The 24,739-nt window shown below is 47.9% G+C and overlaps 11 protein-coding genes across 11 annotated transcripts; 7 read left to right on the top strand and 4 right to left on the bottom strand.

Annotated features, from left to right (window-relative positions):
* Nucleotides 1-824: 824 nt before the first annotated feature.
* Nucleotides 825-2,051, bottom strand: N7529_000457 (Gfo/Idh/MocA family protein; the record flags this gene model as incomplete). Its single annotated transcript, XM_057235988.1, has 3 exons — nucleotides 825-1,321; nucleotides 1,380-1,784; nucleotides 1,856-2,051. The coding sequence occupies 3 exons, from the start codon at nucleotides 2,049-2,051 to the stop codon at nucleotides 825-827; spliced, it is 1,098 nt and encodes a 365-aa protein (XP_057102791.1).
* A 1,360-nt stretch (nucleotides 2,052-3,411) lies between these two features.
* On the top strand, nucleotides 3,412-4,443 carry N7529_000458 (NAD(P)H-dependent flavin oxidoreductase; the record flags this gene model as incomplete). The annotated part of the gene is made up of 1 exon (XM_057235989.1): nucleotides 3,412-4,443. One exon carries the CDS (start codon nucleotides 3,412-3,414, stop codon nucleotides 4,441-4,443), a length of 1,032 nt encoding a protein of 343 aa, XP_057102792.1.
* A 482-nt stretch (nucleotides 4,444-4,925) lies between these two features.
* N7529_000459 (uncharacterized protein) lies at nucleotides 4,926-6,197 on the top strand (the record flags this gene model as incomplete). The annotated part of the gene is made up of 1 exon (XM_057235990.1): nucleotides 4,926-6,197. The coding sequence occupies one exon, from the start codon at nucleotides 4,926-4,928 to the stop codon at nucleotides 6,195-6,197; it is 1,272 nt and encodes a 423-aa protein (XP_057102793.1).
* A 320-nt stretch (nucleotides 6,198-6,517) lies between these two features.
* On the top strand, nucleotides 6,518-8,206 carry N7529_000460 (methionine aminopeptidase 2; the record flags this gene model as incomplete). Its single annotated transcript, XM_057235991.1, has 7 exons — nucleotides 6,518-6,557; nucleotides 6,622-6,726; nucleotides 6,828-7,423; nucleotides 7,476-7,739; nucleotides 7,794-7,955; nucleotides 8,010-8,096; nucleotides 8,150-8,206. The coding sequence occupies 7 exons, from the start codon at nucleotides 6,518-6,520 to the stop codon at nucleotides 8,204-8,206; spliced, it is 1,311 nt and encodes a 436-aa protein (XP_057102794.1).
* Nucleotides 8,207-8,455: 249 nt separating this feature from the next.
* On the top strand, nucleotides 8,456-9,980 carry N7529_000461 (sphingolipid delta(4)-desaturase family protein; the record flags this gene model as incomplete). The annotated part of the gene is made up of 3 exons (XM_057235992.1): nucleotides 8,456-8,644; nucleotides 8,812-9,090; nucleotides 9,168-9,980. 3 exons carry the CDS (start codon nucleotides 8,456-8,458, stop codon nucleotides 9,978-9,980), a joined length of 1,281 nt encoding a protein of 426 aa, XP_057102795.1.
* Nucleotides 9,981-10,681: 701 nt separating this feature from the next.
* Nucleotides 10,682-11,868, bottom strand: N7529_000462 (uncharacterized protein; the record flags this gene model as incomplete). The annotated part of the gene is made up of 7 exons (XM_057235993.1): nucleotides 10,682-11,113; nucleotides 11,165-11,257; nucleotides 11,313-11,428; nucleotides 11,483-11,541; nucleotides 11,606-11,628; nucleotides 11,698-11,768; nucleotides 11,829-11,868. 7 exons carry the CDS (start codon nucleotides 11,866-11,868, stop codon nucleotides 10,682-10,684), a joined length of 834 nt encoding a protein of 277 aa, XP_057102796.1.
* A 1,234-nt stretch (nucleotides 11,869-13,102) lies between these two features.
* N7529_000463 (UBA and UBX domain-containing protein) lies at nucleotides 13,103-14,126 on the top strand (the record flags this gene model as incomplete). The annotated part of the gene is made up of 3 exons (XM_057235994.1): nucleotides 13,103-13,184; nucleotides 13,237-13,577; nucleotides 13,641-14,126. The coding sequence occupies 3 exons, from the start codon at nucleotides 13,103-13,105 to the stop codon at nucleotides 14,124-14,126; spliced, it is 909 nt and encodes a 302-aa protein (XP_057102797.1).
* Nucleotides 14,127-14,378: 252 nt separating this feature from the next.
* Nucleotides 14,379-16,510, top strand: N7529_000464 (RAD52 DNA repair protein RADC; the record flags this gene model as incomplete). The annotated part of the gene is made up of 5 exons (XM_057235995.1): nucleotides 14,379-14,834; nucleotides 14,892-14,978; nucleotides 15,044-15,223; nucleotides 15,274-15,457; nucleotides 15,513-16,510. The coding sequence occupies 5 exons, from the start codon at nucleotides 14,379-14,381 to the stop codon at nucleotides 16,508-16,510; spliced, it is 1,905 nt and encodes a 634-aa protein (XP_057102798.1).
* A 1,157-nt stretch (nucleotides 16,511-17,667) lies between these two features.
* Nucleotides 17,668-20,136, bottom strand: N7529_000465 (uncharacterized protein; the record flags this gene model as incomplete). Its single annotated transcript, XM_057235996.1, has 3 exons — nucleotides 17,668-19,784; nucleotides 19,840-20,002; nucleotides 20,065-20,136. The coding sequence occupies 3 exons, from the start codon at nucleotides 20,134-20,136 to the stop codon at nucleotides 17,668-17,670; spliced, it is 2,352 nt and encodes a 783-aa protein (XP_057102799.1).
* Nucleotides 20,137-21,199: 1,063 nt separating this feature from the next.
* Nucleotides 21,200-23,158, bottom strand: N7529_000466 (putative amino acid transporter; the record flags this gene model as incomplete). Its single annotated transcript, XM_057235997.1, has 6 exons — nucleotides 21,200-21,234; nucleotides 21,299-21,657; nucleotides 21,710-21,914; nucleotides 21,964-21,975; nucleotides 22,032-22,191; nucleotides 22,244-23,158. 6 exons carry the CDS (start codon nucleotides 23,156-23,158, stop codon nucleotides 21,200-21,202), a joined length of 1,686 nt encoding a protein of 561 aa, XP_057102800.1.
* A 1,010-nt stretch (nucleotides 23,159-24,168) lies between these two features.
* On the top strand, nucleotides 24,169-24,615 carry N7529_000467 (dienelactone hydrolase family protein; the record flags this gene model as incomplete). Its single annotated transcript, XM_057235998.1, has 1 exon — nucleotides 24,169-24,615. The coding sequence occupies one exon, from the start codon at nucleotides 24,169-24,171 to the stop codon at nucleotides 24,613-24,615; it is 447 nt and encodes a 148-aa protein (XP_057102801.1).
* Nucleotides 24,616-24,739: the final 124 nt, after the last annotated feature.

A 24,739-nucleotide genomic window follows, 5' to 3' on the forward strand; every position in this document is an offset into this window, starting at 1 on the left:
GTATAATCAGACAGTTTGCACTTGCGAACAAGCAGAAATCAGTTACTAGGGATTAATTTTCTTTCGAGTCACAAGCCCGTGATATTGGGGGCCGTTTCTTGCGGTGCAGTCACTTTGCATCGCGCTAAATACATCTAGTTATCTAGCTCGTTGAATCCCTGTTCCGCCCCCTTTCGATTGCACCATGGAGAGGCGAAAACCAATTAAATCACACCCAGAGAGATCAAATGTATATAAGAAGAGTCCGAGGAACTTCCAAATACAAGCAGGCGCTTATGAGGCCTTGAGTCCAAGGCCCCGCTCATCGCCCAAATGTGTACATCTTCGCACTTGCACCCGTAGCGTGCGAATAAAACACTCAAGTTGTCACGCCCTTCTGGGCTAATTAATTTCAATGTAGCTTTATGAGATGAGGACTGAAATGAGGATAGGTAAGAGGAAGGAACATCGGCCCTTACACCGTACTATTTGTCGAGTTCGTTTTCTCTGGTGTAGAAAAGACCTTCAACTTGGGTGGATCTCACTAGGGGACGTGGTAGTGAACCGCGTTTCGAATAGTCACTTCGTGCCCGGGTCAAGGCCAGAGACCGTGATCACGTGGTAAACAGATTACACCTCTGTGATACTTTAAGGATCAGATGGTTTTCATTGGATGCCCGAGGCACCGAGTATATAATAGTAAATTACATAATAATGCCAAGGCATCGCTTAGTGAGAAACCCAGTTTTACTTGTAGCAAGCAGTGCCTAAGGCATCAGAATGCCTTAGGCCCACTTCCGCTCTCAGGTTCTGCTGACACAGCAGAACCTGGAAACCTTAGGGGATCACACCTCGAGGTTTTGACAGTGAACTTCCTCAATAAACTGGTGTCTTTTCACAGCCCCCTCAAAATCACAAAGAATAGTTTTGTCACCTGCTGCAATTGCCTCATAAACGCGGGCCAAATTTCTGTTTATCGGACCCATTTCGGTAAAAGCCCCGTTCTTAAGCGCAATTTCCACAATTTCGTCGGTGGCAAAGTCGTGAAGCTGAATGCTGTTTGTACCGACAATCTCGATGAAAGCACTGGGACCTGTAATTCTGATCTCTCCTCTTTCGCCGTAGATGCTCCACTCAAGTCCAGGGGATCCCTTGAATGGTGCTCCGCCTCTAATCATAGCCGAAAGTACGGCACCTGACTTGAGCGAACCCTGGATCATAATATGATCTGGATTTGTCTTCTTGGCGTTCTTTTTGGCCACGGAGCCATCGACTTTGATAATTCTGACCACTGGTCGTTGGTTTGAAAGGAGAGATTGGAAGCTTGAGAATTCGCCAAGGACTGCGATCGATTAGCGACTGATGACAAGTTTCCTAACGTGTTGGGACCTAAGACAAACCTTCCTGAACGGTGTCGAGCAAATGTAAAGCTGGAATTGAGAGTAAAGAGCCACCACTTTCACGGTCAAGTAGGTAAGTTTGACTTTCAAGCTCTGTCTGTCCTGCAATCAATCCTTGACTAGTGATTGTAGTGCTTAGAACTTTGCCAATTCTTCCTTCTGCTAAGACGCCTTTCAAGGTTTCGACAATGGCATCAAACCGGCCTTGAAGGCCAACCGCAGCGAGCTTCACCCCATTTTCTTTTGCCACACCGAGGAGCTCCTTCGCTTCTTTTAGGCTCCCCCCAAGGGGCCACTCGACAAAGACATCCTTGCCAGCCTTTAGAGAAGGAAGAATAGACTTATAATGACGATCTACTCGCGTAGCGCAAACAACAAGGTCAATGTTTTTATCGTCGGCGATACCTTGTCATAGGAGTCAGATATTTCACTCTACTTAGGGAAATGCACATAGGGAGAATAATTTTGTTACTTACCTTGCACATTTCCATACGTCCTTACGTCACCTGGAAGCTTAAGTTCTTTGACGCTCCTCGCAGCACTTTCCACAGATGAATTGCAAACAGCCACAATTCTGAACTTTGAATCGGCGCTCTGCAGATATGGTAGATGAGCATTAGCTGCCCATGAACCAGGTGAAAGACCTATTATGCCAATGCGAATTAGGCCCATGGTGATGGTTCGATAATAAAAGAAAAATCGGTCGAGCAAGTATTTTTAAGTAATTGAATAACCCAGCATCCCCTCTCTTCAATTATATAGAAACTTTTGATAATCTGGATTCATTCCATCGTGACTAATCGTCCAAAGAATGTCAAAGAATGCCCACCCTACAATACTATTGTCATCGGTATCCCACCGGTATCCCACCGATACTGTTGGTAAGCTAATTGATGATGACAATTTGGGTACAGTTGTCCTAGAGATTGAGGTTTCAGTGACTTGAATCCCAAGTGAGAGTAACCCCGCGATTCCCGATGCGATCGAAAGCGGTTCAGCCATCGTGAAGTTGACTTCTCACTTACGATCAGAGAGATGTTAATAAGATGGATGAGAGAGTGACATTCTAGAGAGATGGAAAGAGAAAAAGGTATAGAAGGGAGAGGTTTCTGCATCAGCCTCATGGAGGTCGGGGCGGGCATTATTGATGCCCGACGTTGGTCGGCGTTTCAAACAGACGGAGCCTCAAAGCATGGTTATGGCTATGTTTCGTATGATTCAATACAATAAATGACGACAGGGATATATAGTAGAGCACTTCCAGAATAGACTAGCCTGTCTTGGCATTAGGGTTCGTGGAACAATCGAAAAGTATAGATGGTGACACCAATTTCTGGAAGTACTGTACTAGAGTTCAAAGGGATATCAGTGTCTGGGTGCTATAAGTCAGCAAGGTTATATAGATCAATCTATTAAAGTTAGCCACCAATTCCAAACCATATTTGGAAATCGAGCACAAACCCCTAGGAGCCAGTATACCTCTAGGTAGGTCGTTAGTTCAGTATAAGAGTTACAGGGAGAAAGAGTTTCCTGCCAGATCCTCCAGACGCGCTCTAGCTCTTTGTGTTTGATTTACTTGCACTTCAATGGATATTTCCAGCTACCATACCCATACAGATACAAGACATGATATCACCGTCTAGGCGGAATGAAATAAGGTAGAGATAATGATACAGGACTACCTATTTTCCACCCCTCTTCTTATCGAGTCTAGTTAATCCTGACATTAGGGTTACAGAAAGTATGAAAGAGTATAGGCGGTAACACCGAGTTCCGGAAATATTGTAGAACAACTTCTTTTTTTAGCGGACATTTGGGTGAATTTCCATCGATTTTCGCCCATCAATATGTACAATATGTACCTAAATGCCATTCTATTTACTTTAATATTTGAGACAACATCTGTTTAAATCCAAGGTGGTTGAAATCTTCGGTCTTCGGTCTTTGGTGCATTCGGTGTTTGATCGGTCCTAGAAGTACATCTATCCCCGAACTTCACACTCGCCATTCCACGACCTTAGTTACTACCACAATGTCTTCATTTGATACCCTCAAAAAGTACCTTCCATGGATTCAATCGCCTCTAATAGCAAACGCTCCTATGAGTGGTATCGCCAAAAGCAACCTCGCCACGGCTGTGACCCGCGCCGGCGGCCTCGGCCAAATTGGCTTCATGGATAGCCTCCAAGACCTCTCCAAAGAGCTTGAGACCGCAAAAGAAGCACTAGCGGATCTTGAATCACAAACATTACCAATTGGTCTTGGTGTTATAGTCTTCGGATCACCCATAGACGCCTGGATGACTCTGTTCGCAAAATACAAACCGGCAGTCGCGTGGCTATCCTTCGCTAGTGCCGACGAGCTTCAAATATGGACAGAAGAGATCCGGCGCTCTTCGCCGCAGACTCGTGTTTGGATCCAGCTGGGGAGTGTGCAAGCTGCTGTAGAAGTTGCGCGAGCGTGTCGGCCGGATGCGCTCGTCTTGCAAGGGATTGACGCTGGAGGCCATGGACACGAGGACGGGGCTAGTATTGTTTCACTAGTTCCCGAGATAGCGGACAAGCTTTCCGCGCTTGGTTTCACCATTCCTCTTATTGCCGCTGGTGGGATTGTCGATGGGAGGGGTTGCGCTGCGGCGTTGACTCTCGGCGCTTCGGGGGCGATTATGGGAACACGGTTCCTAGCTGCAGAAGAAACTGCCATCCCTACTTTCTATCTCAACGCAATACTTGAAGCGTCTGATGGAGGACAGGTGACCGCGAGATCGAGGGTATTCGATGAGATCTGGGGCCCGAACTTTTGGCCGGAAACTTATGATGGAAGGTGTTTGAAAAACACAGTATATGAAAAGTATAAGGCGGGGGGTAGTATCAAGGAGATTAGGTCTTGGCTTTCGACAAGGATGAATGACCCCGCTGCGGCTCTGCATGTCAAGGATATGGGGAGTGTTTGGGCTGGGACCGGCGTGGGCTTGGTTACAAAGCAGGGGACGGCGGCAAATATTATGCAGGAGGTTAGAGACGATACACGAAAACACCTGAATCGAGCGCGTCTCTCGTTGTGAATTGGTAGGATATTTGAGAGATCATCGGTAGCTTGCGCTCACGCTACTCGAACAAAGAAAACGTTCATCGATTCAATTTGATAGGCGTTCATATTCTGATCTCGAAATTAACTCTGCATAATTGCTCTTGAAACCCAGAATACCTTGCGAATGAAATTCGATCTCAAGAAAATAAAGCACCAGCAGACCTGCATGACGGATGTTTCAAGCATGACTCGTTATTTAGCTGCATGTGGCTGCATATGAAGGTACCCCTAAGCAGGCGTTTCTTAACCAGAGTCTATACAAGATTGCATTTTCTTTCAACCGAGGAACAATGTACCAGATCACAATGGCTAATTATATGTAGAGCCTTTATTTCTGGTCTTTGTACCAGAGTTTCGTACAAAGGGATCGCTTTCAAGTCTATCGCTTGGAGCCCCCAGAAACCAACATATATATCTCCCTTTCCCCAACAATAAACCACAATCAAATCAAACGAGATGTTTCTCTCTGACCTTCCAAACGAAATGCTGCTATGGATCTTTTCTAACCTCGACGAGTTGAGTGATATGAATGCCTTCTCTCAAGCTAGCCGGTACTTCTACAACCTCACAACCGACGATTTATACCGCATCTCCGAAAAACGCCATCCGGGACGAGCGATCCAATGGGCAGCAAAGGTAGGCAATTTAGCCAGTGCAAATAAATTGATCGAAAAGTGCAATAATTGTTTAAGCGCAGTTAAAGACAGACAACCCATCATCATTGCCGCAGAGAATGGGCACATGGAACTGGTTGAATTATTCCTCAGTCACAGCTTTCCGAATGACACTGCCAAAGAAGAAGATCAAGCCGAGGCAATTGCGTTCAGAAAATCAGTGATTGGAGCAGTCCGGTACTGTCATGAGAATGTGGTGAAGCTACTTTTGAAGTATAAACCCCACATCGCATTTTATAAGCGAAATTTCTTCGCCGCATTTCCTCTGTGCGCAGCCGCCAGATATAATCGACTCTCACTTGTGGAGCTCTTGATTAAATCTAAATGCGGCGCCAATGATCACCCAGTTGGAAAAAAGACACCACTAGCCCATACTGCCTCAATCAGACCCACAACTCCATCAGAGTCGAAGACTGTCTTCGAGATTGTTCGACTGTTAGTTCGCGCTGGCGCGAATGTCGATAACGATGGTGACTCCATGCTGGAAGTTATAAAATCGAGGAATATACCCCTACTCCAGCTCTTGATGGAAAATGGGTTCAGCCCACAGAATCTAAGTGCGGGCGATATCCTTAATGAGTTCTCGCGCACCAGACGCAAGGACCAAGAAATGGCTTCTCTGCTACTCAGCTGGCTTGATGTGGACGCCGTCATTGCATCGGGCAGTCACCAGCGGTGGAACCTTTTCAAAGGAGCGATTTTCCATGACTTGGATGAACTGACGAAGACATTGGTACAGGAGAAATATTTCCTCGATAAACGTTACCGGTCAGAACGAGCAGCGATAGGATGCTGTCCCATTAATCTGGCTGCTTGTTATGGCCGTGAAAAGACTATTCAACTATTAGTCGCTCATGGTGCCAGTCCCAACGGCGAATCACGGAACCAACGGGCGTTGGAATTGGCTTTAAACAGAAGGCCGAGTTTGGGGACCGCAAAGATTCTTCTTGATAGCGGGGCGAATGGTGCTTTGGCTTTGGAAAGCGCTATAAATAAAAAGATTCGGCCTGTGGTTGAATTGATCGCTCCATACGTTCCGACTATCGTTCTATGATGGGAGGAGAACCTTTCGGCAGGGGAAATTGTACTATGATACGAACAGCACTAGAGCATAGGATATCCAATGAAAATTGCGAGTGTCATTACCTTGTGTTCACCAGATATGCCCACGAATCTGCCCCAAAGCCACTCTGTATCAAGTGATATGCCTCGATATTCAACGTTTGCAACATATATATTCGCCAGTTGGTGTCTAAATTGTGGAGACGAATCTTCAATCCTTATCTTATCAGCAAAATTCTTTTCCCCGACATCCCGACAATATTCCCCTCTTTCGCCTTTCGACAAACCACTTGAATCGCCCTCGACTTCAATATGGCAGCACAGGCAGCAGAGAAGTTGGACCAGCTGGACCGTGAGAATTCCCATCAATTCGTGGCCTCATCTCACCCGTATCTGTGTGACTGATAAGATACCAGTGAATGTCCAAGCTGCCCCCACAACCAACCAGGCCCCCGCCGAAGCGGAGGAAGACTCAGACGATGGTCAAGAAGAAGGCACCCCAGAGGCTGGTGCTACTGGAGGTATGAAATCTGAAATTGATACCTTTCCTTTTACTTCGCCTTCCGAGTTTTCGCCACCCCGCAGAAGTAGATGACGCTAACTGAAAGCCGAACCAATATAGCCGACAAAAAGAAGAAGAAGAGAAAGCCCAAGAAGAAGAAGAAGGCCAGTGCTAAGGTGCAAAGTGAACCTCCCCGCGTTCCCGTCGCCAATCTCTTCCCCAATGGCAAATACCCCGAGGGCGAGATCGTCGAATACTTGAACGAAAATGCCTACCGTACCACCGACGAAGAGAAGCGCTACCTCGATCGCATGAACAATGACTTCCTGACGGAATATCGCCAGGGTGCTGAAGTCCACCGTCAAGTCCGCCAGTATGCGCAAAAGAACATTAAGCCCGGCCAGACCTTGACCGAGATCGCGGAGGGAATCGAGGATTCAGTGCGCGCATTGACAGGCCACTCAGGTCTTGAGGAGGGCGACAACATCAAGGGAGGCATGGGTTTCCCTTGTGGTTTGAGCATCAACCACTGCGCGGCGCATTATACCCCGAACGCTGGAAACAAGATGGTTTTGAACCAAGGAGATGTTATGAAGGTCGACTTTGGTGCCCAGCTCAATGGCCGGATTGTTGACAGTGCATTCACCATGTCTTTCGACCCTGTATACGACCCTCTTCTGGCGGCCGTCAAGGATGCCACCAACACTGGTATTCGGGTAAGTACCTTTCTGCGATATTCAAATTGAACGGAGCTGACTGTCTTTATAGGAAGCCGGAATTGATGTCCGCATGAGCGATATTGGTGCCGCTATTCAGGAAGCCATGGAGAGCTACGAAGTCGAACTCAATGGCACTATGCACCCTGTCAAGTGTATTCGCAATCTGAACGGTCATAACATTGATCAGCACATTATCCACGGAGGCAAGAGTGTGCCCATTGTCAAGAACACTGACCAGACCAAGATGGAGGAAGGTGAAGTCTTCGCTATTGAGACTTTCGGTAGTACCGGAAAGGGTTACGTGCGGGAGGAAGTAAGTTGATGTTGTGGCCTAACGAGGCTCAGAAAATTACTAACATTTCTCCAGATGGAAACTTCGCATTACGCGCTCTCTCAAGATGCCCCCAACGTCCCATTGCGTCTTTCTTCGGCCAAAAACTTGTTGAATGTCATTAACAAGAACTTCGGTACTCTTCCCTTCTGCCGCCGTTACCTCGACCGCCTCGGCCAAGATAAATACCTTCTGGGTGTAAGTGCACGGTCAAATCCATCCGTTTGAACTTTCTAGCTAACTTAAATCCAGTTGAACAACCTGGTTTCATCTGGAATTGTCCAGGATTACCCCCCTCTTTGCGATATCAAGGGCTCATACACTGCACAATATGAACATGTACGTGTTTCTCTTTTCGTCTTTTTAAATTATTCACTGACTTATCTCATCAGACCATTGTGTTGCGTCCTAACGTCAAGGAGGTTATTAGCCGCGGTGACGACTACTAGTCTAGGTACTTGTTATATAGTTATAAGCAAATACCGAAGGCAGCAAAATTCAAGAAATAATGATTATTTGTAATGCCTTCACCGCAAGTAGAAGAAACATTGATATCAATGGGTCGATCCTGCCAAGCCATAGGCCATCAAGCATGTGTGTCGCCCCACGTGGAACCACCATCCTCCGACTTTTTTTCTTTAATTTGGCCTCTTTTCTTGATGGCCTAAACTTCAACATATCATCAATTCATATTTACAATGACAGCGATCATTGAAACAGCTTCGCCGCACCTCCGGGTGTCAGCCGCCAAGGCATCCACCAAAAAGGAACCCGAATCAACAAGAATCCAGGCACCAGAGGCCCTGGTCGAGGACCACTTCTTCTGGACCTACACCGAAGAACCCCATCGTTCAAGACGGCAAGCAATTATCAAAGCTCATCCGGAGGTATGTAACACTGTTTTGCAAGCGCTCGTTGTGGACTAAGGGGCAATGCCATACTCCGTGCGGAGGTTTTGCGGAGATCCCCTGCGTTACCTGGCCACTTTTGAGGAGGGGCGGAGGACCTCAACAATTGCAATTGCAATGCTGATTTTCTGATCTTGTGAATATAGGTTACTAAACTATGTGGCCCCGAGCCTCTCACGAAATGGGTCGTTCTTGGTGTCGTCTCCTTGCAATTCACCTGCGCCTACCTCCTCCGCAACACCTCAATGCTCGACTGGCGGTTTCTGGCAACGGCATACGTGATTGGTGCAACTTGCAACCAGAATCTGTTCCTCGCAATTCATGAGATCTCACACAATCTGGCCTTCCGGTCCGCTATCGCCAACCGGTTGCTCGCCATCTTTGCCAATCTCCCCATCGGACTGCCGTATAGTGCTGCCTTCAGAGTATGTGCTCCGCCCTTATGTTGCACACAAGTCGAATATCACAGAGAAAGCAATCAACTAATACATAAAACCCTTAGCCCTACCATCTGACACACCACAAGTCCCTCGGCGTCACAGGCCTCGATACCGATCTCCCTACAGCAGTAGAAGCCTTCTTCCTGAACTCCCTCCTCGGCAAGACCTTCTTCTGCACCTTCCAAATCCTCTTCTACGCTGTGCGTCCGATGTTCATCTACAGCCCACCCTTCACCTACATCCACCTTCTGAATCTGGGCGTCCAACTGAGCGTCGACTACGCGCTGTCCCAATTCTGCGGCTCCTTCCAACCAGTCTTCTACTTCCTGATGAGCTCCTTCCTGGCAGGATCCCTGCACCCCTGCGCAGGCCACTTCATCGCGGAGCACTATTTCTTCTCGAACGTCGAGAACGGCGGCACCGAGTCTCTCACGCAGCTGAAGAACGGCGAGAAGACTAAGAAGCCACACCCGCTCGACTCCCTCCCTCCCCCGGAGACATACTCTTACTATGGTCCGCTCAACATACTCACTTACAACGTCGGCTTGCATAACGAGCACCATGATTTTCCTGCTATCCCGTGGACTAAGCTGCACAAGCTGCATGAGATCGCGAGTGACTTCTATGAGCCACTTCCCTGCCACCGCAGCTGGGTCTGGGTTATCTATACCTTTATTCTTGACAAGAATGTTGGGCCTTGGTGCCGCGTGAAGCGTGAGCAGGGCGGTCGTATTGTTGGTGGCGGAAAAAAGAGTGACGAGAAGGCTGCTGCTCAGCAGTGGACTGGTCGTGGTGGTGAGGGGATCTCGGCTGCGTCGGCGGGCCCGGCGGGTGAGGAGGGTGATGGTTGGAAGGAGAGTGAGATTCAGTGCTAGATTTTTGTTCTTCTGTTGGGTTTACGGTCTGGTGTTGATTTCAGCGGATCTATTCTATATTATGGGCGGAGTACTGGTCACAAATTTCAAATAAAATGCGTTCATTACTGTGAGAGTTCATGGTTTGCTGTAGTATATGTGTATGATTTGAATCATGTCTGATGTTTGCATATACAGATCCCAACTGCCTGGCGCTATTCACTCAACGTACAAGGGTGGGATATAGTTAAATATTGATAATCAATTACCAAAATTGAAAAGAAACAATCATCAGCTACGACAAGGTTCGATGGCAATGACCATGAAATATCTCGCAAGCTCGAGAATCATTTATGGGACAAAGAAAACCGAATCAACACGCTGAGTCTGTTCACCACGAAATGATATTAGACAAGACGGAAAAAATAGAAAGAAAAAAAAAACAAAGGGAAAGCGGCGACAGAGTAGGATGAGGCAGACGTCAGTCAGGCCTCAAGAGATTCGGAAACCCAGAGGGGGATGGTAGACAAGATATCGATACCGGGAAAAATCAAAGCAGACGCAGAAAAAGGCTGATGCTAGAACAGATAGAAAACGGCATGCTCTTCAAGAGAAAAAGAGTAAATGGGAATTTGGGGGCGTCAGCGACGTTAAACCGAAGGCATGAGCACGGCAAGCGTGCAGCCATATTAGACCGTTAAAAAGCGACAGAGAAGACCAGCTTAGAAAAAGAAGTAACCGATCAAGAAGCTCAGCAGACAGAGCATCGAGACAAATTGGATCGAAACTCCACCTTGTGTCTGCGCATGTGACTGCTGCATGGTGGTGGGTGCGGCGGAGCCAGCCTCGGCACCGGTCTTGCGCTGCCGCAGGCCTTGGTCTGCAAGTCGGTCCTTCAGGCGTTGAATCTGAGCGTTGGCTTCGGCCAACTGGGACTTCAAGTCTTCGCTTGAGGGCAGGGCATTGGCCACGGCAGACTTCGCGCTTGAGAGAACGGATGGGGCCTCGCGCTGAGGAGACTCGGTCTTGATCTTCTCGGAGAAATCGGGGCCGGGGATCGGGGAGGCTGGGTCAGAATCGAGCTTCTTGGGGGCAGGGGTCTGGAAGTTGGCGCCACTGGGAGAGGTGTATGCTGGGGGCTCTTCGTTAAGGACCTAGAAACGGTTAGATCGGCTGTATGAGAGTGGCATTGCCGCAAGACATACGGAATCATTGGCCTGGTCTGAGGAGTCATCTGATGCTAGGTAGACAACTCGGATCTTGCGCTCAACAACATCAGCCTTGGCAGTTTGGTCGAACTAGGAATGAATTGTTAGTGTGTTGTGCGAATGGTTGCGACTGGGCAGAACTTACAATCTGGGTAACGCTCGCATCTTCAAAACCAGAAGAGACTGTGACGGCCTGAACCAAGAACTTGTCCTTGCACTTGGCATTCGGAGCAGGCTCCTCCTTCAAAGCCTGGAGCAGTACTACGACAGACAATTAGCTTTGGTCTCTTTGAGTGGACTTGAATATCGACCCACCCTGAACTTCAACAGTCTGGCCTGGGTTGATGTGACCGGAATTAGGGCGCACACAGTAGCTAAAGTATCGTCAGACAACCAAATTTTACTATAGGAATTGCGCAAGGAATCTCCGAGACGTACTGCTTGGGAGCGGTGGTTTTGACCTAACACCGAGGACTGACGTTAGTACTGTTTGTGTTTCCGCGACAAGCGCCGAGAGAGAGCAAATATACCTTGAAAACAACGGCTTCTTGGTTCGAGTTGCTCAGGCGAAGGACCTGGCACACCTCATGATTGAAGGGGCCTATTACCGAAACATGAGCCTTGAATAAGCCAAGTTAGACGTTTGGCATCTAGCACTCACGCTTGAAGCCCAACTCAGAGGGCTCAATTTGGATACTCATCGTGCACGGGGTCAGAGTAAAAGAAGAGGGGAAGAAAGCAAAAAAGGCAGCAATACAGAAAACTTTGTGCGATCGGGTTGCGACTCGAAAATGGACGTGCGGGAGGGTTATCAAGTCCAAACAGGCCGCATTACCTCAGGAGTTTGATTACTGTCCACTTCGGGGGAGGCTTAGTCACCAGTCAGGTGATGTCACCGATCTATAACTCGAACAAGTACATCATTCACCTTAGTTGTCTTTTCTTTCTTGGCAGAGATGATTTGCTTTAATTGTTCTTATTGCTCTACTTGCTTCTTAAACAATAGTGGAATCTGTCCACTGGAGCTCCTCGTTTTCACAGTTCACGGACATCGCATCCTCGGATGTGTCCCACATGTGATGGATGATGTTTCAGTGGGGTCATCCCACTTTTTACATAGTTAGATGTATCTTTCATAGATCTTATTATGTTTGATCTTATATTTGTTAAAAAAATCCAAGCCTTTTTTGCTCACTACACGAATCCAAAAGAAAAAAGGATTTGAGTGAACTATGTGCTCATACACACCCTTCCAAGCCTCATTCATCCCTCGTGCCGATCCCAATGTACCACACACAGTACGTGAACATCCAGTATGTACAATTTTGTAATTTGAAATTATCATTGAATGTCCGACAGAAAATTGGTGGCTAAGTAGACCCATGTACAATCAACGTGGTGTCATCAAATATATCATATAACTAGCTGCAGTGTGTTCTGGCTTCCGCTTTTCTGTGCACATTACAGTGTTGGGCTTGTTATACTCATTCGGATCTATTTACGGCAGTAGGATGTATCCATTGGTTTCCTGCCACATTTCCCCAGGGTCCAGGATACCTTATGCATTGCGCACCTGTCTAGTCAAGTTACGTGCTTGTTAGGATCTATTGGTGAAATTGGCCTGAGCACCAGGACCAAGTATACATCAGCAGTCCAAGGCAAATACAAGTATAAGTAGATTGTGCCCCAATCAAGTCTGTTGTACTTCCAATTAAGCATGAATAGCACCATATATTCATTTAGAAGAACAATATTAACAGCTCCAAGCCACACAAACCCGGGGGAAGGTGAGTGGGCCTTATCGCTTGCCGCCTTTCTGATACGTCACCCACTCTTCGCGCGCCGCCTGAGCTCTTCACTTTCTCTCAATTTCAACTTACTGTGTGCACTTGTTTCCGGTGCTTTATATTACTCACTCCACTACTTATCATCATCATGGCATCAGACCTGGAACAGCTCATTGAGATGGGCTTTGACAAAGAGCGCGCCCAGATCGCAGTAACAAAAACCGGCGGCTGTCAGTATCTGCACTCGTCACCAATTTGAATATGTTCTGACAAATTTTATAGTGCAGGGTGCACTGCAGTGGCTCGAGGACAACCAAGACAAGACTTTGGAGGAGATTCAGGCACAGGCACAGGTACAAGACGAAGAGAACCCCGCACTTCAACCAGGCGAACAACCACGAAGCTTGGTGTGCAATGACTGTGGCAAGAAATTCCGAGGCCAGTCACAGGCCGAGTTCCATGCATCCAAGTCGGGCCACGTCGATTTTGCGGAGTCCACAGAGGAGATTGCTCCATTGACCGAAGAGCAGAAGAAGGAGAAATTGGCAGAGCTACGAGAGAAGCTTGCCGCGAAGCGGGCAGGAACATCTGAACAGGACAAAATCGACAAGAGGCGAAATGAGGTTTGTATCTTACTATTAGGTCTATTGACCAGTGACTGAAAGATGTGCTAAATTCTTCCCTAGGAAATCCGAAGGAAGAGCACCAAAGAGACCCAGGATGCGAAGGAGGACCTTGAGCGCAAACAGCAAATGAAGGAGGCAGCAAAGAAGAAGAAGGAGAAGCAGGACGAGATTGAGGCGAAGAAGCGCATCAAGGCGAAGATCGAGGCTGACAAGGAGGAGCGACGGTTAAAGGCCGAGCAGCAGCGAGCGGAGCGTGCCGGTGTGGCGGTTCCCCAGCCTGCTGCTCAAGCACCCGCCCCATCTAAGCCTGCTTCTGCCTACACTGAATCTCGTTTGCGATTTCAATCCTCCAAGGGTAACATCATGAAGACATTGCCCGTGGACACCACTTTGTTCGAAGTTGCTGCCGCCTTGAAGGAGCAGGATGGAATTGAGGTCCAGAGCTTCTTGCAGAACTTCCCCAAGAAAGTGTTTGATGCCGAATTCTTTGGCGAGACCTTGAAGGAGCTGGGACTTGTGCCCAGTGCCAGTCTCATCATTCAATGATCGAGCACTGTACTCTCCCAACATAGATAGATGCATTTAGCTTTTGCTTATTATGAATGAGACATGAGATATAAAATTGCATTGTGCATGCAATTTAACTTTTGCTTTATTTTCAACTGAAACCGACGAGCTTAGCCTAAATGAAAGTGTAGGGTCAATAACTGTTCCATTCATTCTGTTTACTTCCAAGACTCGAGTCCGAAATGGTTGATTATCTCTTATCTTATCATGTTATCATCATGTGATATCGTGATGAGCCGCGTCTTGGTGCCTGACGCGCTCGACACGAACATTACATCCAATACCAAACACGACACAACCCATTCAGGATATGCCAGCGTGAGACCCAATACCCATGATTCGGAAGTTTTGTTCCCCATGAAATCAACAACTGATAGTGATATTCCCAGCGTTGGTGATCAACACCGTGGCGGTGCGGGCTCAATCGTGATGCCGAACGCTACAGCCACCACAGCGAACCCATTTGAGGAGCCCCAACGCCGAATCAATGAATACACTGCACAGGAAATTGCAACATTACAAGTCCGTCTTGACAAAAAGTTGGGACCCGAATACATCTCTGCACGACCCGGTGCCGCGGGGCAAAAAGTACATTATCTCTCTGCAGATAAGTGCATTAACCTGGCAAACGAAGTGTTTGGATTCAATGGCTGGTCTAGTTCGATCCAGACTATCCAGATTGATTTTGTACGTTCGTTGCAAGTCTTTATCCGCCGAAGAGATTCACTGACGCTTCTCGATCAGGTTGAGGAGAACCAAAACACAGGCAGAGTCAGCTTAGGCTTATCAGTGATTATGAGAGTTACCCTGCGAGACGGAACCTTCCACGAGGTAAGACAGAGCAACAGTACATGGAACAGGAATGAACTCTTGTATTGATTGTAATCATTTGCCAGGATATTGGCTATGGGCACATCGAAAATTGCAAGGGCAAGGCCGCAGCCTTCGAAAAAGCCAAGAAGGAAGGCACAACAGATTCTTTGAAGCGTACTTTGAGGAACTTTGGCAATGTGCTGGGCAACTGCATCTATGATAAGGACTACGTTTCCAAGGTTACCAAAGTCAAGGCAGCGCCAGTAAGACACCTGACATTCTCCATCATGTGTCGAATTAACCACCGAAACAGGGCCGATGGGACGTGGATGATCTACATCGCCACCCAGATTTCGCACCAGCCGCCAAAAAGCAACCTCCTCCACCCAGACGTGAACCCGAAGATGAGGAGATGCCGCTTCCTCGTCCTATACAGCAAGCGAGAGGAAATAACACAGGGAAGTCGGGCTCTTTTGATGGCGAGGGAGAGTTTGGCAGTATGTCATGACGAAACAGCAAGAGCATTCTTAGATCTTGGCTAATCACACACAGGTGACCTTTTTGATGAAGCCGATTTTGGGGTAGCCGAGACGGGCAACCCGGACGAGATCGTAATAGACACAGAGTCCAACCAAAACCAACCTTCTGGACCAACAAACGTTCCGCCACAACCAGTACCACCTGTTCGGACACATATCAACCCGTCTGTCGTAACCCCTTCAAAACCGGAGCGATGGAACCCTACAGGTCCAGTTGCACGACCTCTTCCCCCGAATGCACGTCCAAACCCTGCAGTTGTTTCTGCAAATCCAGTGCTCGGCCGGCCAGTTGTTGGCCAAAGCCCCGCCCAAACCATCTCAAACCCCAGAGCATCAGTTCCACCACAGCAACCGGCTGGCCCGGTCGCCCCTCACAACAATATAGGTCAACCTCCGATCAAGAGAGAGAATGGCCCAATGGCGAACCAGGATATGAATCCTCCGCAGGGCACCCCGTCCGGGGGATTTTTCTCTGCCCGAGCAGTCGATCTCCTCCGCGAAAATCCAAACTCCATTCCGCCAGGGGCCCCTCAATTTGACCCTCACGCAGAGAGCCCGTCCATTCGCAAGACAGCGGGTGTAGACCACACCAAGAGTATTCCGATCTCCAGACCAATGCTATCATCTGCCTCCCCGGCACCCAAACCCAACAATCCTCGCGACTATGTCAACCCTGCAACAGATCTCCAACGCAGAGTCGGCGCCCCCGGCGGTGGAGTTGGCAGTCCCATTAACAGAGGCCAATCAGTGTCATCATATAAGCCATTAACACGGCCCAACCCCGATAAAAGGAGTGTTTCCAACCCAGTTACAGCGAACCGAGGCATTGTGCAACCCGACCAAAACATCAACGGAAAGCGGCCACCTTTGGTCGATGTCCCGAATAGCAATGATTCATCCGGCGCCCATCCCGGGGCCCCGGTTTCCGGCCCAAATGATCCAAAACGGCCCCGTGTGTCGGATGCGGACTCCTCGGGTCCTTCTTCGGGACCTCGTCCGCCTACCCAGTAATGAACATGATCTGATTTTCCTTTTGTCTACGTGGGCGCATATGACTCTTCAATTTTCAACCAGAAGCGTTTTGATTTCGTTCTTCAACTCGGGCCCACGGCCTATTTTGCATGTTTACCATTGAGAAGTATAGGAGGCGTTTCAGAGTCTGCAGAAACCAGGGTCCTCAGGATCCCTGGGGACACGTTGGCTAACCTCATCTTGATACATTTCATTCACATTGGCGTATTTTATTATTTTTAGTCCATGACGCAGCTGAACCACACTCAAGCTCAGACGTACATGACCAGACTAGACAGACATCCTACCATTAATCAAACAAGAGATTAATTATACCCAGGATGAATGCCTTGGGCAGTCAAATAATTACTAGATTTAGACATGAACCGTTCTGGTTGCCAAGATTCAACGACAAGGCAAGCGTCTGCCTAGGAACGATGTCTGATCTGCTCCTTCAAGACGGTCGCTGTGCCAAGATCTGCGAGAGGAGTGCCGTGTCCGAATCGAAGACCCCGGAACAGCCAACAAATCACGCAGGAATTGTTAAGCGTGGCGCTAAAATCTCCCGTTTCCCCCTGATTTGCAAATAGGCTTGATCCAAACAGACACACTATATACCACATCAGAGTATGCCAGAATATCTTTGTCCTCTCAAGGGCAAACAAATCCAGAATGAAGGCACTAAGAAATTGACCAACACATTCATTAACCCGTTTCTAGGTAGTCGTATATATGCCAAGGAGTATAGCGGCATAAAAGCTTATAGACTTGATGCTGGATATCAAATCTGTGGGTAAGGTAAGAAGAGACGAAAGAAAACATGATGAAAGAATAAATATATGTAGAAATGTACTTATTAAAGATGGGAATGTTTATATACATGGCATCGAACGGTGTAGAATAGGCCATCTTCAAGCATAGATCAAATGCATTTGACCCCTGGCCGCCATACACCTTTGCATATAAGACCAAAAATTACTGCTTTACAGCTAGGAAGCAAGTGACTACCAGTAAATCGACATTCAATTACACATTAAATCTAGACAAGATAGACATAAAGCACGTAACAAGCACAAAAAAGTCGTGGGTAAAATGAGTAGAATGCTAACCATTGCAGATGCCCCAAGGAACATCCAGAAAATCTGTGATGAGATTCATCACTTCAGGCGATTGGGATTAAATGGCTGGACGCCGATAACCTTCACCTTTGGCACATTATCATGTGGTTTTGTCCGTGTAGAATCAGAGGCCACATCGGCCCGGTTTTCCTTGGACTTGGATGCATAAATAGAGTCATTCAGACTCAGAGCTTTCTTGCTCACCGAACGAGATTGTGGGACCTCTTTGACCGGAACAGACGCCATTTTGGCAGGAGGTATGATAGTATTTGGACCGCGGGATATCGTTTCGCGATCGATGGGACCAAGAGTTTTATTTGCAACTTCCAGGGGCTTAACAGAGCGGACCCTTGAGACTGCCCGACCAGTATACCGATCCGCAAACTCCCGTTTATCATTGTTTGTCGGGACAGAAGCAGGAACGCGTGCCTTGGACTTCTTGACCGGAGACGGGTCAGGCGAAGACTCACTCGGAGGCCGTGAGGGGAAGCGGTGCTTGGTAAAGCTAGCTGTCCGGAGAACGTCTTGAATACGAGCGGCTTCACGGGGGTCAGCCTGCTTGAGCCATTCCTCGAAGTTGAGTCCTGTAATGCTGGGACTGCGCCGTTCTGGAACAACTTTCAATCTTTCCTCGATACCCTTGAGACGCTCGTCCAGCATATTTCGAAGATTTTCAACTTCAGAATCAATCGTCTTGGATGATTTGATTGAGGAAAGCTCGGTGCTATCGTCAATATCTTTGGCATACTTGTCTGAATAGAATTCAACGCCATCCAGATCAGCAATCGCTGGACTTGGAACCGGGATAAGAACATCGGATGCAGGACCAGGAATAGGAGGGTTGGCGGTATCAAGAAGAGAGCCGCTCCAGACGTTACTGTCGCCTTGTTTCTCTGGAACCACCACTGGATCTACCTTTGGAACGACCTGTGGCACGAAAGGAAGGGACTGCTTCGTTTCTTGCTTGGTTTCCTGCTCGGTTTCTTCAGGTTCGATTTCCTGATCGATAATTCGGCTTTTATTCCTTGGTGCCAAAGGTGTAATAGGCCCGGAAATCAATGTTTCCTTCTTCCGTGGATACTCGCCGGGAGAAACCTTCCACTTAATTTGCAAATCAGGAAAACCGACACCAAGAGGCTGAAGAGTCTTGATTGGAGTAGTTGGGGCCTTCAGCCTGGATTTCTTGAGCGGAAGGATCTTCCTGGGAGCGACCGAGCGAGCAGGGGGAGTAGGTGTTTCCACCGCGTAAGGTCTCATGTGGTCCACAACATTGTCAGATGCAGTGGACCTGGCGTTTGGCTTCGTAAATTGAGTGGTCTTCTCAGGAGGGACAGTGATAGACGATACACTTGGGGATTTAAATGGAGGCGATGCGTGGGTAGATGTCACCTTCTTCTCAGGCTTGGCAACAAGAAGAGGTGCTGGGGGTTCCGTAATTTTGGGTTGGACCGATGCATCAGTAGACGTTACATTTTTCTCCTCGGGTTTGGCCATAGGGAGAGGTGCTGGAGGCTTGGGGTCTTTAGGCTGCGCCGAGGCATGGCTAGAAGTCACCTTCTCAAGCTTGGTTACGGAAAGGGGTGCTAAAGCCTCGGGACTTTGGGTAGAGGCAACAGGGAATTCAACTGTCCTCCGGTAGGATGACATAAAGTTCGATGGGTCCACGATTTTTCTAGCAAAGTCAATGACAGGTCGCTGTGGTCGCTGTGGCTTCTGAGGCTGCCGAGCGGGAACGGGGCTGCGCTGCTGTGGACTCCCTCTCGCTCGTCCATTTCCACGATTGGCTTTTCCCCCTCTTCCGCGGACACGAGAATCGTCCTCACTCGGATCATTGTTGATGTTCAAAGCAGGGTCTAAGCCGAATGAATCCGTAGCTGAACGATGAGGTGGCCCAGCACGACCAGGCTTGGTAATTCCTCCAAAGCTTGTAGTTCTGTTTGAAGCTGAAGGGGCAACATGTCCCCTAGCCCCAAAGGGTTGACTCCCACGGACTGCGGATAGCATAGACTGAAGGCGATTACCATGATCTCCTCGCTGAGAGGATGCACCTTCACGTGCGCGCATCGCGGCATGCAAAGCAGCACGATGTGATTGACCAGATGCGATGTCGGGAAGATCTTCCATTTGACCGGTATCACCAACTCTTTTGTGCAAAGCTGCAAAACGAAAGTTAATCAAAGCAAAAAAAAACATTGGCATTTGAAAACGAACATTTCCACTGGCTCAAAGCAACCTCGTCAATCTTGGATTGACGCTGCGTACCGCTCCCTTGAACATGAATCAGTCTTTGAGATTCAAGTCTCTGCACATTTGCGAGAGCCTGTGAGGAATCGGCGGTCGTGCACATATCACGACGGGCCGTGCCCAAGTCAGCCTGTAGAAGTTGTGAGAGATGTGATAGAGAAAAAAAGGAATGAACGACAAAGTAATTCTCACCATCATAATAGCTCGTAGAACACGTTCACGCTCAGCCTCTGCCAAGTCTTTGGAACCAATTTCGGGAGCCATGGTAAATCGGGTTCAGTCTAAGCGATGTTCAAGTCAGCAAGAAGGGTGTAAGGAAGTGGTGGAGGAGGTCCACAGTGAAAAACTGTAGCCACCGATCAAATGTCAGAAGACTGCAGAGAACGATTGCGAGAGTGAAAGTTGGATTCACCTTTGTAGAAGTATTGAGTCCTTCTGCAAAGGAAAGTACAATTTGGAAAGAGGATGGACAGCCGTCTGGAGAGAGGTGTGGAGAAAGATATTAAAAGAGACTGAAAGGCCAAGAGGGCCAAAGCAGTAACCAGAAGGGACACAAAAGACTGTGCGGATACCTCAATACTGGTGGCTCCTAAGAGCCAAGAGCACTGGTGATCCAGAAAACAACCAGGCTTTGATGGACGTGATAAAAATCGATGAGAACAAGACGGAGTACAAATGTGAGGAAGTGGAGAGAATGAAGATTGGAAGATTGAAGAACTCGTAGACAAGATGGGATGAAAGAAATCATGTCTTAGTTCAAGTGTGTGAATGTGTACATGTAAACAAGATACACAATTGACTTAAGGCAACGACCTAGGATTAAGCTTACTGCAACAAGTCGGTCATACCTTCCTTCAAAGGCATTTGCAACTTATAAATGCATGCGATGCCCGAGACCTATCAAAGTAGAGAGAGACAGACTAAAAAGAAATGTAAGCAGAATATTATTCGAGACGTTCGGAATCTGCCAGAGCTAGCAGTGATTATAGATTATGTAGATGGAAATAGACAATGGGGGCATCAAGATCAGGAACTTACACCCCGAGCACAGATGAGATGGGCGAAGAGAACAAGGTGAGTTGTGAAGGGAAGAAGTACGCGTACTTTGTTTGCGCTTTAAAAAGGTTAGTAGTCAACCATGTACGAGCGACCTTAACGGAAACACCGCCATAATTGAAAACCGGAACGAGATTTATTGCAATCGATGACAACACTAATCTCCCCGCTATGTATATGTACATTTGATCTTGTTGATGAATACGCTATAGGCAATTTCAAGGATGAGTCGTCCATGTCTGGACGAAAGACACGGAAGTCTCCCCTCTTTCTATGGTGCACTGCATGAATGAGCTTCGCCGTCGTCTGCGAGAAAAACATCCGTTAGTATTGTATGTTGCACCCAAGTACATTGGACAGAGCTACTTACTTCGAATGATCTTAGCAACCGCCTGGACTACACTCACACCCATGACAATCACACCAAAGCAGACACACAGATACGCAGGGATCTTCTCCCGCCGTGAAGCGCTGCTGAGTTTGATATAACAAAGTGGAGGAAATATGTAGGCCAAAGCGGCAGCACTGGTTGCCCCAATGAGCTCAAACACACTTCCCAAATCACAGGTTATCAAGGACAACCCCAACGATGTCACAACTAGCGCTGTCGTAAATAGGATATGCCGAGCCGGGTTGTACGGTTCGTCTGGGAAGTAGTAAGTCGTCATGACGGAACGGCAGACGAAGGCCTCGAGCGGGAGAGTAGTGAGCATATTTAAGCCAAAGCAACTAGTCAAAGTCAGCAGAAGCCCCAATGTTGAGGTGAATGGTGAGGTCGTACAATCTGGCAATGTTGACAACAATATTGTCAGATGGGAAGTTATTCAGAACATTGCCTTGGGTCTTGGACCCGAAGGAGAGAAACCCTGCTATGCCCATGGCAAGACACATGACCAGAGATACTCCTGTCGAGTAATGCGTGACTCTGGTGAAACGGTCGAGGGTGGGCCTCTTCAAGGAGCCGTAGATGAGAAGGCTGTTGTGATCTGTGAGGATTAGCAATGAGCCATTGATCAAAGCTTGACATGAACATACGGCAAACAAATGCTGCGAAAATTGTCAGTGAATATTCCTATGGGTAGCAGAGAACAGTCGAAGCTCACCAAAGGATATAACGCCAACAGCTTGGAAAAAGCCAGAGTTGAATATAAGCTGGCTTTTGATCTCTCCGCGTGCTTCAGATGGGACCCGAAAGCCTTGAGTAATAACTGTGATCACAATGACGATCATGCTGACCAATGCTAATGCAGATGCTTTCGCCAACTAGCTCTCTGTTAGTCTAATGCAAATGACAACGGAGAAAAAAGACTCCCACCTTGGCAATGTCTCTATACAAAGAAAGTGGGTACGAAACACCCAAGACGAAGATAACGATAACAGCCCGGCGATCAGTGAGGAGCCACAAAAATGACATGTCTCGAAGAGCCGGGAACAAAGCTCCCAGGACATGCGGTATAGTGTCACCAACAATGATACAGAATGCCACCATGCCCCCAAACGCGAATGCCCACTGTGCGATCGAAATCGCAATGAGGCCACTCTTTCCGAAGCAATATTGCATGGTCGCCTGGAATGAATCTGCCCCACTCAATTTGGAGTTGATCACAATCAATCGAATGGTCCAGTCCACGGTAAAGGTCAAGGCGGCCAACAGCAAAATTCCCGTTGTCATACCAGCTTGACGAAGCGCATAAGGTTGGCCAATGATTCCAGCGCCAATAATGCTGTTGGCCATGTTCATGAATGCCATTTTCATGCCACTCCTTGGCCGCGCATCCTCTAGATGCTCTTCGGGGAAGAACTCGTCCGATGTCGCAAGAGTCACACTAGGCGCTTCAATGTTTGTGAGAAGAGGGATTGATTGTCCATTGTGGTGTGTTCCCGGGCCCCGATTTTCCAATTCGTAATCTTCATCATCGAGCCATATATCATCGTCTGGACTCGTAGCACGGTCAATGGAATGGCGTTCGGGGGTTTTAGGCTCCTCCTCCAAATCAAATCGAACTCGGTTCATGGTACGCGGTGTGCGGCGCTGTCCATTTAATGTGGGCTGGGAGATCGAGGAGTGGCGTTGGCTATTTGTCGCGTTGCGTGAGGGGATCGGCGACGGAACGGGCTTCGGTTGGAATGCTATGTCGTCCTCCTCCGCCGAAAGAAGGGATTGAGCTTCATGTTCCTCCTGACCATGCTGGGCAGACAGGTGATCCTCTGACGTCTCACCCCTGGGCATCGCTGAACGTGAATAGTTGCAAGTTGTCAGTTGCTTTCAGGCCACCTGAATGAAGCCGCACGTGAGATTACTGATAAGGCTTTGATCCGATAAGCGATAACAACAGCTCTTGTACACCACATACAAAGATGTATGTATGTACAACGTAGGTAGGTGCATATGAAATACTACCTGCATATAGGTAAAGTAATGTAACGAGTCAGATGTTAATCAAATCATATCAATGTGATTAAAGTGATTAAAGTGATGAAGTAATTGTTTTACCTTAGAGTGAGTTTTATAAAAGCTCACCACCCCTACCACCACCTAACTAAATCAAATCACCGATTGCCTGTTCTAATTTGTCTGTGATTTCTCATAGAGTAGTTTTCGAAAGCAGATTACCCCCGGTCACTCACGCTTTGTTTCTCAGCCCGTTACTCGAAACAACGCTAGGCCATATAAGGTTACTGTGAACACAACCCCTGCCTAAAGATATCGTTGTATAAAACGTATTAGGCTATAATATACTATGAGTCACTGTAAACTACCGTTAGTGTGTGTGTTATGTTATAGGTAGAGTGTTCAAACAGGGTGGGGGAATCTGGCGATCTGGCTAATCTCTGGCTCGTAGAACGCTTCTTTTAGTGCGAAGAGCAAATACTGTCTTGCAAGAAGGAAGCAACATGAGCAATTGCTGTACAAAAGGCTTTAAGTGGAAAGGAGAGTCTAAGGGTCGCGAAACGACTCTCTCGGACAATGCAGCGTACGTGACAGGCTCCAACAGCGAGGTTGCCATCCTCGTCATCCACGACCTGTTCGGCTAGACATTTCGCAATATCCGATTACTAGCAGACGCATACTCCGAAGAGGCCGACGCTACTGTCTATGTCCCAGACTTGTAAGCAGAATCGTGCTTTCTACTCACGATAAGGTTATTTACCAGTATCTCCAGTTTCGGAGGCTTGGTCCTCCCCTCCGACATTCTCTGCAAAGAACCCTCGGAATGGGGACCCCTCGATCTTCCTAATATGACAGCTCGCAATAGCAAGGACATACGAGAGCCTGAGATCTTCGCCTGTGCCAAAGCCCTGCGCGCACAGTACAAGCGCGTCGCGGCGATTGGGTTCTGCTACGGCGGCTGGGCAGTATTTCGTCTGGGTGCCAAAGCAAATAATGGATTGGTGGACTGCATATCGACTGCGCACCCATCTTGGCTCACAAAGGAAGAGATCCAGGAGATTGGCGTGCCAATACAGATAATGGCGCCAGATATCGATACTGTGTTCACGCTCGAGCTGAAAGAGTTCAGCAATCGCATTATCCCCTCGCTGGGGGTGGACTATGATTATCAGTATTTCCATGGCTTAGAGCACGCGTTTGCTGTTAGGGGGAATCGAGCGAATGGGGCTGAGATGAAGGGGTTGGAGAGGGCGAAGAATGCGGCAGTGTATTGGTTCAAGCAGTGGCTGCATTGAGAGCAGGAGTGGGCTTTGTAAGTCTCTTATTCCACCTTACAATGAATTTGTGTCAATTTGCCTAGAGAAATCCAAGCAAAAAGCTTGGAATAACGTATGCGCATGTGCGTTGGTCAAGGTTTTT

This window comes from Penicillium soppii, assembly GCF_028829465.1.
Source record: "Penicillium soppii strain IBT 18220 chromosome Unknown utg000001l, whole genome shotgun sequence".
In the NCBI taxonomy this organism is placed as follows: Eukaryota; Fungi; Ascomycota; class Eurotiomycetes; order Eurotiales; family Aspergillaceae; genus Penicillium; species Penicillium soppii.